General features: G+C 36.6%; 1 protein-coding gene across 5 annotated transcripts in view; it reads left to right on the forward strand.

Annotated features, from left to right (window-relative positions):
• Positions 1-9,173, forward strand: part of LOC115221116 (chromodomain-helicase-DNA-binding protein 8) — a 158,239-nt gene extending 149,066 nt beyond the window's left edge. For 4 of the 5 annotated variants that reach the window (XM_029791330.2, XM_029791333.2, XM_029791331.2 and 1 more), the window contains 2 exons: positions 5,628-5,732; positions 6,432-9,173. In XM_029791330.2, coding sequence (XP_029647190.1) covers positions 5,628-5,732; positions 6,432-8,159 — 1,833 coding nt within the window. In that variant the 3' untranslated portion in view covers positions 8,160-9,173. The remainder of the gene's footprint in view (positions 1-5,627; positions 5,733-6,431) is intronic. The other variant, XM_036510432.1, reaches the window with a different exon arrangement.
• Positions 9,174-14,730: the final 5,557 nt, after the last annotated feature.

Below are 14,730 nucleotides of genomic sequence, written 5' to 3' on the forward strand. Positions count from 1 at the left end.
CCAATATTTATCAATTTCTGAATGGTTAAAGTATAAACTATATTTTGATAGTTGGAACATAAATGGTTTTGATTGAGTTGGCTTAAATGACAAATATTCAAATTTTGTGTTACAGCCTCTTTTCTTTATTATTGTTTATCAGTTTAAATATCTGCAGGGCAAATGATACACATAATCTACCAATTCCCCTTTGTTCCTATTCCTTACTACTCCTCCCTCCCTCCCACACACACACACACACACACACAAGGGTCATCACAAATCTAATTATGTGAACACATTACTGTATTCATACCTAAGAACAAACACTTAATGTAATCAATAACAAATATAAGACAATGTTTATAATAAACTTAATATCAGATAATACCAGTAAGTGCCAGACTTAAATACTGGGGTTGATTTGTTCAATGAAACCCTTCAAGGCGGTGCTCCTGCATGACCAAAGCCCAGTGATATCTACAGCCAGCAAGATGAACAACATTTTCTATTTGACCAACCATATTGATTGGAGTCTGTGCAAAGTGTGGGATTATTCCCCCTCGTCAAGGGTCTTACTGACATAGATACTGTATAATGAATAGTTTGAAATGTCTATTGGAATTACTCTGTGCTTTTGACTTGTTAGATGATTTTTATTTTGCTCTCAAGGGTCAAGGATGAAGTGGGTTAGTCAAAAAGAAAAATATTTCAGTTTAGTAAAGAGAAAGAAATTTCTTTGTTTCAGCGTTATTAGTTCATTAAATATCTATGTAACCTGTTTTACTTTGTGTTTATGGTAATGAAAATGTATTTTTGGTGGCCTGATTCACTTCGTGGTAACAGAAAAAACAATAAAAAAGAAAAAGGTTCCCTGGTCAGTGCAAATCATTGCTGTGTACTTAACGAGAGGAACGTTTGTAGTGTTGAGTGAAATTTTCTTACGTCTAACGACATGCGAATAAATAGTTTGGGAATTTTGTTCCAAGCTAGAAATGTTCGTCTGCTACTTAACGGTGATCAGGAAGAGGAAAGTTGTTAGAACTGACTCTAATATGCCATAGTATCTTTGGTAACAGCAAAGGATGGAATAAATGGTAATAATTGAATAAAAAGAAAAAAAAAGTTAAAATCTTTAGATTGGGACAAAATAAATATAACTAGGACGAAACAAATAATAAAGTATGGCGCATTCACAGTAGAATTTAGAAGAGACAGACCTTTTTCAGACCTTTTATATTTTCAGGTCAGTCCTAATTAAACAGACCTATGTTTAAAAGTATTTCAGCCATGAACATCCCATATGTTTTCAGATATATTTAAAACTCCATTATCCGATGTGTTCTGTAGAGTTGTTCAAAGAGGATTTAATGTCTAATTCTAGCAGGAATAAATGTAATTGCTTGAAGCGTGGATAATTTTCTCCTTTGCTTATGACAATTATATTTGTTTAATCGTATTCTTTGCTTTGAATTAGTTGTGGCTTGCAAACCCACACCAGATTCTGCCAATTCTGGACCTTACAAAGCAATGTGACTTATTTTGTCACTAAACATGACAGACCCTCTCACATACAGCATCACAACCAACTCATCTGATGCCATAGAGTAGGGAAAATCTCACCTGGTTACGTACATTGCTCTACAGACCTGGTGGGTGAGATAGAAAAGATTAATCACTGCTTTTATTTGCAGACATGACTACTTCATCCAAATCCCTTCACAACCTGTAATACTTTTCTTCTGACAAGCCAACAAAGGAACCTGTATGTAGTTGCTTGGCCTGCTAGAATTAGCAGCTGAATTGAACTCCCCTTTGCCATCCTGTTAAAGGAAGAGCACTTTGGTTATTGTGTGCATGTCTGGATCTCTGATAATCTTGATAAGTTTTCAGTTGTTTGCTCAACAGAATTTGCTTCTCTTTGAATCAGCTTGAAAAATGGTTGGGTATTCCATAGACACATATACCCTTAGAGTTAGAGGCACTTTTCACATGGTAGGCTCCTGTACAGTTTCCACCTGTTCAATTTCACTCACAAAATATTGGTCGACTCTAAACAAGAGAAAATGACAAAACAAAGTGTGTGTATAGAAAGAAACCCATCAGGCAGATTGTAGCTGTAATCTGAAAGAACAGCTTTGTCCCACCCTGTGTCATGTCAGATCTGTTTGAGAATTGCATTAAGGGTATGTGTCTTTGTGGAATACCCAGCCATTTATATGCAGTGGAATTGAACTGAGGACTTTGTTGTTCCAAACTGAATTTCTTAATCATTTATATATACTGTTCTTATATATACATTGACCCGTGTAATCTTAGATGCACCATGTCTTTAAAAAGAAAGAGATGCTCAGGCTGCTTTTGAACCGAGATCTGGTTTTGATATTTTGGGAGCAGATAAATTGTCTTTTTTTAGTTTCCTATTTATTTCTATTCCTTCTACATTTTATTTATTCATTTATTCTTGCTTAAGTCATTGGACTGCAGCCCATGCTGGGGCATGCCTTGAAGGGTTTTTGTTGATCCCAATGCTCATTCTGTCAGTGTGTGTGTGTATTATACACACACACACACAAGCACACACAACAGCTTTGCATAGCGTCTGTTTACCCATTTCATCCACCTGACATTAGTCGGCCCAAAACTTTTCCTTAACTCCCTTTTGGAGCATAGAGTTCCAACAAAAGACTGCCATCTGTTTTCATCTTTGGCAATGGATTATAATTTGCGCCCAGGTGTAGCTACCTGTCATCAGTGCTTCGGTTTCCATGGTCCTTCTCCATGTTGCCTTTGGTCTGATCTGCTTGGTGTGTTGTTAGGAAGGCTTGTCTTGTAATGTTGAAAATGGGGTTTATGTAGGGTTGTGTATCCACCAGCCCCATTTCCTTCTACTTGATCTGGGTTCACTTGTTGCTACAAGTGTTTATGAATCTGTCTTGCCATAGCATCTGAAAGAAGTTCCAGAGACATTTCTTCACAAACGTTTGGAGCTTGTTGATGGAGATCTTTATGACTCTCCATGTTTCTCCTGCATACAGCAGAACTGTCTTCATGTTTGTCAGGCTGAAACTATAATAGCTGAAGAAATTTACCCAAAGTGGCACACATAGCAACTGAACCCAAATGAAATTCTTAGCCCTACAGTTATACCTGTACCCATTTGTATACATTTTGACACATTTTCAAGGAGTGTTTCTTCAATTCCTTCATCCCTCTGTGTCTGCACAAACACTGTAACCATGACATGCTATTGGCCCCATAACAAATTGCTAATAAATGAATTCCTCTGAATAACCAAGATTCCATATATTTCTCAGAATCAAGGTTTCTGTGCAGAACTCTAAAAAAAAAAATGATTTCTTCGACAGCCACCAACCTTTTCCATAACCTTAATATATCTTCATACACTGGTGAACTTCACTAAACACAACATTCTTTGTTAGATGTGGCTTTACTTGTGTGTGTGTGTATATATATATATATATATATATATATATATATATTTATAATAAGATTAGCTCGTATACGAGTGGATATATATTTGTAAAAAATGAAGTTTGAAAATGCTGCTATATTAGACAAATTTTAATTTTTATATATACATTATTTATTTAACATGTTTCGGTTCTTGAAATGACGAACCTTATCAAAAAAAATTATATATAAAAAAGATAGTTCATGCTATCAAATATAAAAAATTCATATATAATATTCAATAGAATCAAACATAAAAAATTCATATATAGTAAAGCAAGTCCATGCTATATGTTTAAAGAGTATGATGTAGTAGTTCATAGTGGTGATATGCATTCAATAGAGTCAAATATAAAAAATTCATGTTCTTGAAAAGCGAGGAATTCATTTTAGATTTTATCTTGTGTTCCAATGGGAGCAACTGTAATGATTTTTGGTTGGTGTCTGTTCGTATAGTTTTGGTGAATTTTGTGAATTGTTTGGGTTTATATCAGCTCAGCTTAGCTGTCTCACTTGCATTTTTCACTGACGTCATATAGTTCCCAACCAATCAAAACTCAGTCTCAACGAATATATCCTGTTAGGAAACCAACCAAGCAGAACGACAGTTTGGCCACGGAAGAAATACGTCATCCTTGTTTTTGACGGATTGAAATTAGATCTGATCCATGACTGTATCCTGTTAGGTGGGTAGTCCAGCGGAACGAGACGTCATCAATGTTTTGACCAATCATCTCGTTAGGTGGCTAGTCCAGCAGAACGGGACGTCATCAATGTTTTGACCAATCATCCCGTTAGGTGGCTAGTCCAGCAGAACGAGACGTCATCAATGTTTTGACCAATCAGAATCGGGTCTGACCTATAGCTGTATTAGATTTGACTAATATATATATATATATATATAAATATAAGTAGACAAATGAATTATCTTATTATGGATAATTCGAAAGATAACCGATACCTGGGTAGCAAACTCACAACAGAAAGGGCACGGTTGAAGTTACGACCATAGGGCATAAAATCCGTGCCTTAGTGCGGAAATTTGAAATTTTATATATTAAATAAAATAAAATAAAGGAATTTTGTTAAATCTTCGTTCAGCTCCATTCTTTCCTATACTTAATATATATAAATCATCATCATCATCATCGTCGTTTAACGTCCGTTCTCCATGCTAGCATGGGTTGGACGGTTCGACCGGGGTTCTGGGAAGCCAGAAGGCTGCACCAGGCTATATATATATATATATATATTAGGCAAGCCTTTCCTTATGAATAACCTCAGCCAGTGGCTCATCCATCTTTCACACTGGCTTCTACACAGGGATCTGATTTCACTAACCCTTTAATAAAACATAAACCAAACTCAGTGCATCCATCTTTATCCTCTCTTCATTTCTTGGACATTGGTCTGCATTCTGTTCAGCCTTAATCCTGCAGTTTTTGGAATTTGCTTTGCATTCAGTTTTTTATTGCTTTTTTTTTTCTTTCTCTTAAGCCATAAAGCTGTAGTAATTTGAAATTGTACATTAATTAGAGACTTGATTATCTTCATATTCCTTATATCATGAAGGTCTTAAAACAGTTTCTGTGGAATCTCCTTCTCAGTCTACTGGACAAAAGAACTTTTTGGAACACCATACTTTGTTTTTAGGGGGTTCATTTTGCAGATAAGAGATCAAACTAATTTCTTGCTGTGTAATCTAAAGTTAGCCCAGATGTAGCTGATAGTCAAGGGTATTCTAAGCATGACTATTCTATCTTTTTTTCAGGCATAGTCTATCTAAGACTACATAATCCAGTGTGTCTTTCTTTTTCAAGATTGCGGTATGTGACATGAGGGAGATTTTGCTACTTCTAGCTGCTCCCTTGTTTGACTGGGAAGCAAATGTCTGGTGGAACTAAATCAAAATCAAAAGACCATCACCAGAAGAATGTTTCCCTTGACTCTTGATATTTTTCAATGTAAACGAGAAGTTTGATGGCAAATGAATTAACAAGATCTGCTAATTAGTCTATATCTTCTGTCTCAGTAATGTCATTACATAATTTTAATTACTAAAGGTTTCGTTCATGCTTAATTAATGATCCCTTACACTTCTTTATAAATATATTAACGATGATGTTATAATTAACCATGTCAGTGCAGGCTGTGTTTGGTTTCATTTGTTGCAGATTACCGGTGCCAAAGCCCCTCCATTGAAATATCTTGGAGAATGGCTGCAGAAAAATCCATGTTTTGATGTTGATCCAAAGTGGGCAGAACTAGTCATGTCAAAAGTGAGTGTTTCATATTCTACTTAACACCTTTCCATTTCTTTTTCTTCTTCTTCTTCTTAGTAATATTTATTAACATGCTTTTCAAGAAGAGTGTGTGTGTGTGAGTGTGTATTATTTGGCAAGTGCTGCCTAAAAAAAAACTTATTAACCATCTTACAAACAATAACTCTGAGCACCTTTTCAAACTCCATCTGTCTAACACACGTGGACATGTTTACAAAGTCAGAAAACAGCACAAACACTACTCCTGATTTTCTCCCCCTCCTCCACTTTTTCTTCTTCTCTTTCTTCTTCTTCTTCTTCTTCTCTTCTTCTTTTTCTTCTTCTCTTTCTTCTTTTTCTCCTTCTCTTTCTTCTCCTTCTCTTTCTTCTTCTTTTCTCTCTTCTTCTTCTTCTCTTCTTCTTCTTTTTCTTCTCTTTCTTCTTCTTTTCTTCTTCTCTTTCTTTTCTTCTCTTTCTTCTTTTTCTTCTTCTCTTTCTTCTTTTCTTTCTTTTCTTCTTTTCTTCTTCTCTTTCTTTTCTTCTTTTTCTTCTTCTTCTTCTTCTTCTTCTTCTGTTGATTATCATGCATGTTTTTGCTTTCATTATCCTGATGAGAGTGTCTTGTTTTAAATCTGATGTGCAAAGAGTTTCGTTTGTGTCTTTCCTTTTTGCATTCCTCTTCTGGGGTTAAACTCAATCTCCTTGTTTATCTTTCAGGGGAATTTACCAGAAACTTTGAAGTCACGAGTTGTTAGTAGCAGTGGTCGTCGACGTCGCAACGCCCGTGACTCCTACCCACAGCATATGGCTTATGCAGATCCGACCACACTTGCGGCTGCTGCGCAGCTTAACGCCTTCCGCTATGCCAACCCTGCTCTCCTAGCAGCTTTTTCCAAGCTACCATTTTCACTACCATTTGGCACACTTCCCAACTTGGGGATGGGAAATTCTATGTTTAATTTCCCTGGATTTAATTTGCCTGGCTTGACGGCGCCGACTCTTGCAACGTCTGGAGCTGCTGGTCTGGATATCGGTGGCAGCAACCAGCTCGACAGTAAGGGTTCTTTGAACAGCACAACGGACAAGCAAGTCAGTACATCGACTTCAACCACATCACAAACTTCATCTTCACCTCCTCCCACCCCTCATCCATCATTCCCACTGTTATATAAGCCCCTTATTTATAACCCTCTTTTAGCTGCTCAAAACCTCCGCAACTTCAATTTACCAGCAAGTCTGGCTTCTTCTTTCCCATCTTTGTCTCAAGGGGGCAACTTGATGAACGGCCAAGCAGACTCTGAACCCGAAAACAATGGCCACATGGCAACAAGTGCTTCTACTGCTAATACTATCACTACTACTTCTGTTTCTTCTACTACTACCACTACCACTGCAACTGCTGTTGCCAGCAGTGTGCCATCAGTGGCACAATCGGTGTCGGCTCTGAGCAGTTGTGTGGACAAGATTGCTGTGAAGGAGGGCAAGAAGGATTCCAAGATGAAGACTGACACAAGCGACAGGGCTGAAGATCTGAGCGTGAAGAAAATCCCTGCCAGGGCCGGTTCCACGGCTAAGCACCTGTTGAGCCACAGCAGCAAGGACAGTGTAGAGGAGAAAAGCAGTGAAGAGTTGAAAGCTGCCGATTCTTCGAAATCGACCACAAAGAGCAGGCCAAAGATCCAGCAGTCTTTAAAATTGAACCGAATCGTGGATTCGCTGAAGGACAAAGTGAAAAACCTGGATCCATTACGAAGTAAAAGAGAAATTCCTCAGGAAAAAACAACGACGACGGTTTGTGACACTGCTCTCAGCAGTAACAACAACAACAACAACAACATTATACAGATTACTACAAATAGTAGTAGTAGTTGTAGTGGTGGCAGCAGTGGTAGTAGTAATAGTAGTAGTAGTAGTAATAATAAGAACGATAACATTAAACAGAATAAGGATGACAACAATAGCTGTAGTAGTGTTAGCAACAACATTAAACAGAACAGTAGTAGTAATAGTAGTAGTAGTAGTAGTAGTAGTAGTAGTGATAGCAACAGCAGCAACAATAACAACAATCACCATGGTAATATTAATACTAGCAGTAAAGATGTCAGTGACGACACTGAGACGAATTGTATTAGTAGCGGCAGCAGCAGCAACATAATTACCACCACAAGCAGTAAGAGTCACAACAGCAGCAATAGTAGTAGTAGTAGTAGTAGTATAATTAACACCTCAAACAGCAAATGTCACAATAACAATAATAGTAGTAGTAGTAGTAGTAGTAGCAGTAGCAACAGCACTAATACCATCACCATCACCACCAACACCACCACCACTACTACTACTATCACCACCACAAACAACAACAACAACAACATCAACAACAATAATAATTGTCAGACTGAAAGTGTGGGAGAAGACAAAGCAGAAGCATTTGGGGAAGAAAGATGACAGAAGCAGCATATTTAAGGGGGTTGGGGATGGACATTAAAAAAAAAAGGGGTTGTTTCTACCCCCCACATCCCACACCCAAAAAAGAAAAGAACTAGAGGTGGTGGTGGGGGAATCCAGAAACAACAACAAATACAAAAAATAACAGTAAAAAGGAAAGGAAAAGAAGCCAAGACAAGAATACCATTATTATTATTATTATCATTATTATTATCATTATTGTTTTGTCTAGGGGCTTGCTTGGACTTCTTTGTTTTCCTTAACACACTAACCAGACATTTGGAGGTTTGTTTATCCCCTAAATTAAAAAAAAAATTATCACTATCATCAACATCATCATCATCATCATCATCCTTATCATCATCATCATCATCATCGTGATTATTATTATTATTATTATTATTAATGTTGTTGCACAAATTGGTTGGAATGGTAGAACCTTGGACAAAACCGTCACAGCACTTGGTCTTGTTTCTCTCTCTCTCATTTTCTTTCTTCTGAAACCCGAGTCAGCTTTTTGCTATTTCCTACCATTGAGGTGAATGAAAGAAGTCCCTGGAGAGGCAACAAACAATGTCAGTTTGACTTTTTATGTTCTTCATCGCCTGTGGCTGAATGGCTTCGGTGTTGAGCTCACGAAACTATTAGGTCATGGTTTCAATCCCTTGGCTGGGTGGTGTGTTGTATCCTTGAGCAAGGCACTTCATTTTACATTGGTTCCAGTCCACTCAACAGAAATTGAGGACCAGAAAAAAACTGGTGAACTATGACAGATGAAAGTCCTGCATCTGGAGAGAGTCTTGAACGCTCAGTCATTTAAATGCCATTGAAACTAGAAAAAGCTCTGACCAAATGGCCATTCAGGCTTGAGACAGACTTCATCCCTTCTGCAAATATTCACTTTATTTATATGCCTTGTGGAAAAAAAAAAAACAAAGAAAAACCAAATTATTATTATTATTATTATTATTATTATTAAACAGTGTTGGTTGCATTCCATGAACAATGACAGAATTTTTTTTCCTTCATTTTTGGAAATCTCTGTGATTTCCTTACAATTCCATTTTTCCTGGCAGCATTTTAATTTTTAATTTTTTTTTTCATTTTATTGATTGGTTGATTCTCACTTGTTTGTTTTTCTTTTTTTAAATTTCTGATAATACTGATTTATTATTTTTTTTACTGTAGTTTTATTAATATGGTTTATTATTATTATTATTATTATTATTATTAAAAGTGAGTACCACAGAGTAGATGTAATCTTTTAGCAAACGAAGCTCATGACCAAGTTTTTGACTCCCAGTTGTAGCATTTTCACTTCATTAATACCAGTAATGTCTTTGGGGGAAGGTATGGAATTCCTATCTCTCATAACCCTTCACACAAAGAGACATCTCTGCTTTCTTGTCTCAATAAGAAACACTTTTTGTTTTGATGGTTAGAAAGAGTGGTGGTAGAGTTGATAGAACGATGCTATTTAATTACATCACTTTATCATAACCCGAGTCGAAATGTTAGTGGAGACAGGGCCCATCCCCCTTAACCAACTCTTTTTGTGTGGGATAAAGAAGGGCCGATGAAAAACAACTTGACTGACTCTGCCCTCTTCCCTCAAGCTTTTCATTCTGAGTTCAAATCCCTGTAGGCTAGGGTTCTGCCTTCATATTGTTCGGGTCTGATAAAAATAAAAGTGCCAATCAAATACTGACATTAATTTAATCATCTCTACCCTCTCCACCTCCACCCTGCCAGATTTGTGGCTTTGTGCCAAAATTAAGGAATCCTCATTATTTTACTGCACATCACTGAAATTACAATCAAGAAATAGACTTCCACAATGGATATTAAAGAGTCACTCTCTGGCAAAAAGGATATTTATACAAACGAACTTCTGGTTTTGATTCTGAAGCAAGCCTACAGCGAGAGGACCATAACCCTCACTGGTTTCCATGGTAATCAGTTTGGAATACTGATAATTCTAAGACTAAAATGATTTGGTCGGCTACTCGTGCATAGGTGGGAAACTTTTTAAGTATCAGGGGGAAATTGCAGTGACTTAAGAACCTGTGAAGGAACATCTATGCTGAGGAAAATAATGGATCTCTAATCTTACATATTCTTAGGTTTCTAATCCAAATTAAATTTTTGTTTTAATATTAACGAATAAGCCCTTCCTGCTTTGTTTATATGGCTATTTGGCATTTCAAACTTGAATGTTCTCAGACAAGAAGTATCCCTCCATTCCTATACGAATGGATCAAGCAAATATTTTGTCTTGGGTAAATATCTATGATATTACTATGGTTTCTCATTTTTGTTGTTGTTCTCATTAAATTATTATTATTATTATTATTATTAAAGTGGTGAGCTGGCAGAATCATTAGCATGACTGTGAAATGCTTAGTGGTATTTTGCCTGTCGCTACGTTCTGTGTTCAAATTCCACCAAGGTCAACTTTACCTGTCCTCCTTTCAGGGTCAATAAATTAAGTACCAGTGAAACACTGGGGTCAAAGTAATCAACTAGTCCCCTCTCTCAAAATTTCAGGCCTTGTGCCTTTAGTAGAAAGGATTATTGTTATCATCATCATTATCATAGATAGAAAGTGCTTTTAATACTTGAGTAAACCAAACGTGCCAAGTTTTTGAAATTCTTTCCTTATGTGACCCCATAACAATTCCTAAATGTCACATAATCTCATTTGCTTTTTAATTCTAGGACCCTGTTCTGGTATAAGTGTCAATCCTGCTCTAAGGTTAAATTAGATTCCGTTTCCTGGGGGTTAATTCCATTTATTAAAACCTCTTCCCCCTAAAATTATACTTAGATGAAATATTACCGTGAGCTTCTATATTCTGAGTTCAAATTGTGCCAAAGCCTCTCATCCTTTTGCGGCTGATGAGACAAATGAATTACTGTTGTAATTAATCGTTCTCTCTCTTCAAAACTGCAAACCTTGAACCAATGATTATTATTATTATAAGGCTGGTGAATTGGCTGACTCGTTGGAGCATCGGAAAAGAGTGCCTTGTGGCATTTGTTCTGGCTGTTGTGTTCTGAGTTCAAACTCTGCTAATGTCAACTTTGGTCTTCATCCTTCTGGGGGTCAATAAAATAAGTACCAGTTGCGTCCTGGGCTGAGGGTGGGGGGGGGAGGGTGTCGATGTAATCGATTAACCCCCCCCCCCTTCCTCTAAATTTCCAGACATTGTGCCTATATTAAGAGTTATTCCTTTTATCAGGATTCGAGAGACAAGCAGAAACCAAAGAGCACTGAAAAAGATGCTTCAGAGGAGAGAGTCATGTTCCTTCGCCTTTGATCCCCTCCGTAGATTAATTAATCCATTAGCATTTAGATTACTTTGTCAAATGTAGTCCTTATTTAATTCCATTGTTTTGAATTAATCCCGGATTATCTCATAGCTTTGGGATTTTGATGATGTGACTGCTTATTTTCAGGACGACATTGTAGTGCAGGTGCGAGAGGCCAGACCTGGCTAGTTTGAACATTAAACCGAATATTTGGGCTGGACGTGACTGGTTTGAATGCTTATAGGGGGTTAAGCCAGTGATTGAACTCTTCTCTCTACAATTTGTGGCTTCGTGTCACTGTCAACAACCATCAGTACCATTATTACAAATTCACAGAAAGTTATAAAAACCAAAGAAACAACGAACAGAAACTAGTGAGGGGGGTGGGGGTGGAGAGGGTCGGGCTGAGGGAATGGAAATATCCAAACGAACAAACTCTTAGAAGAGGAAATGATGTGGGAAGGGCTGGATGGAACTTAGTGACAAAAAACGATCCCTTTGTAATCTCTGGGAAGTGTGGGGTGAGGGAGGTGTCTATTCCCTTCTCCATTAACCTGATGAATTTTTTTTTCTTCTTAAAACCCCTCTCCTCCTCCCCCTTTCTGACACTCTCTCTCTCTCTTGCAGCAAAACTTTTTCACCATTGCAATCTTTCACCACTGCAACAAGCTTCAGTTTGATATACATACATACATACATATATATATCTATACATATATCTATACATACATATATATATATATATATGTATATATATATATATATATACACACACACATTTATATATATATATATATAAATTTTTATATATATATATATATAAATTTATATATATACATACAGTGTCTGTGTTTCTTAAGTTCTTTTGGGGGGAATGAGGAAGTGAAATGTTGAGAGAAGAAAGGAAAAGTAAATTAATAATGGAATGAAATTTGTTTCAAAAAAGCTTTGCTTTTAATTAGCTTTAAAAAAAATATTTTTTCTTATTTATTTTAATATATATATATATACATATATATATATATATATATAATATATATATATATATATATATATATATATATATATATATATTATATATATATATAAAATTTCAAAGACAGTGGCTTTGAAGAATTTAAGATGCTGGTTTACTTATTTGGTGAAGAGCAAGTGCGTGTGTGCGCATATAAAATCTTGGGTCTTTCCAGCCGCTCTGTTGCATTCTTTCTTTCCTTCCTTAGACTGTTCAAATTGAAAATGTGTTACCTCACTGCACCCCTCACCCTTCACCTGGTTCCAGTGCTGATTCCATAATTAGCAATTGGAAGAGCAGAACTGAGCTTTAACAGAAAAAGAAAACTATTTGTTCCAACAAATATTGATATGCAAAATATTTAAAAAAAAAAAAAAAAAAAAAAAATCAACCTCCTCGTGCTAGCATGGGGGGGGGAAAATGGATTGGAAACAATTTTGAAAATATAAAAAGATAAACATAAAATCTTTGTACATTTTTCCTGACACCTGAAATAGCAAAAAAGAAAAAAAAAAAGGAAGAAAAAGAAAAACGAAAATTTTTTTTAAAGTAAAAAAAAAAAATTAGCAAAATTGAATTAAATGAAAATTGAAAGGAAATAAAAGACTGAGATATTTTTCAAAACATTACCAAACGCGTTTTAAATGTTTTTCTTGTGGTCATTTGAAATATTCTTGTGTTTGTCATCTTTTGTATTCGCCTTCATGATGCAGCCTCCCAAGAGCAGACTTCCCATTGCCTTACACTTGGATTGCTTGCTATTTCTTTGTCCAACTGACATCCTTCATATTCACCACCACATGTCCTCCATATCACTACATTCTCCTCTCTTGCACACTACCTCTGATTCTTCTCATATTCAGTTTTTTTTTTCAGCATATTTTTGCTCTGTCAATCATGTACGCTAACATTACACACCCATAACCTTTGCACACAGCCATCATATCTTTCAGCAGCTCCTTGAAACGGGGTCAGTTAAAATGTAGAGTGTGTAAGGAAACTGGTGGTTGCCTACTTTGATAGACATTATGCAGGTAAGTGTTTGAGTTTGAACAAATTTGTCTGCTGTGGTGAGAAGAGAAGATACCAATGTTTCAGCACTAAAGGGGGAGAAAAATACTTTTCTCCCTCTCTCTCATTTAAAAGGGTCCAAACCCTAAAACATCAGATTCTTTTCCTTTTCATCATCATCATCGTTTAACGTCCGTTTTCCATGCTAGCATGGGTTGGACAGTTCGACTGGGGTCTGGGAAGCCAGGCTCCAGTCTGATCTGGCAGTGTTTCTACAGCTGGATGCCCTTCCTAACGCCAACCACTCCATGAGTGTAGTGGGTGCTTTTTACGTGCCACCGGCACAGATGCCAGGGGAGGCTGTCAACGGCCATGATCAGTTGGTGCTTTTATGTGTCACAGACGCCAGTCAGGCGGCGCTGGTGACACATAAAAGCACCAACTTTTTGTGGAATACAAATATATCCAAACACATAAAATTTACTCAGAAGACAAATAGTCATTAGCATGAAAGACAGATTTCTTCTTGGTGTTCGTCTTGGCCCCTGCGCTGTTGCCCTTTACTTCTTGATTCAGTGCTGAAAGCAAAAAATAAACATAAAGTTGGTTTTCTGAAATAAATGTATTTCGAAACAATAAGGAATGAATGAAATAAAGAACAATGACGTAAGAATGAGTTTATAGTTGAGTCAGCCCCTCGCTGTGTGTCCGGCGATACATATATATAGGTGAGGGACCATTAGGCACTGTTTTATAAAGCAGATACTCTCTGTTGAAACTTTAGAAACTCGTGCTTCCAAGGACAGAATGAAGTAGAAAGTAGAAGAGTGAAAGAATTCAAATGTTAAGTCATTTAAGACGCCTCTAACTTCCTTGTAAATTCCAAGTTTTGGTTCACAGTTTCAAATGATTCTTCTTGAGGTTATTTCTCTCTCGTGAAGCCATGATTGAAAGACATTCATTCATTGGGACCAACTTACAGAATTTGAAGACACTGAACAAGTTAACCCTTTCGTTACCAAACCGGCTGACAATCTGGCTCTAAGTACAAATGTCTGGCTTTCAAAAGTTCTGAATTAAAATCTTCCACCAAACCTTAGTCACAATTTATGTTCCTAACACTAGCTTAATGATAACCAAGTTATTTTACTAAATTCTTTGTTATATTTAAACTTAATTGAAAGAAGAAACACAGAGCATCTCAACAGCGATGTGGTAACGAAACAGTTGAAA

This window comes from Octopus sinensis, linkage group LG17, assembly GCF_006345805.1.
Source record: "Octopus sinensis linkage group LG17, ASM634580v1, whole genome shotgun sequence".
NCBI classification, from domain to species: Eukaryota; Metazoa; Mollusca; class Cephalopoda; order Octopoda; family Octopodidae; genus Octopus; species Octopus sinensis.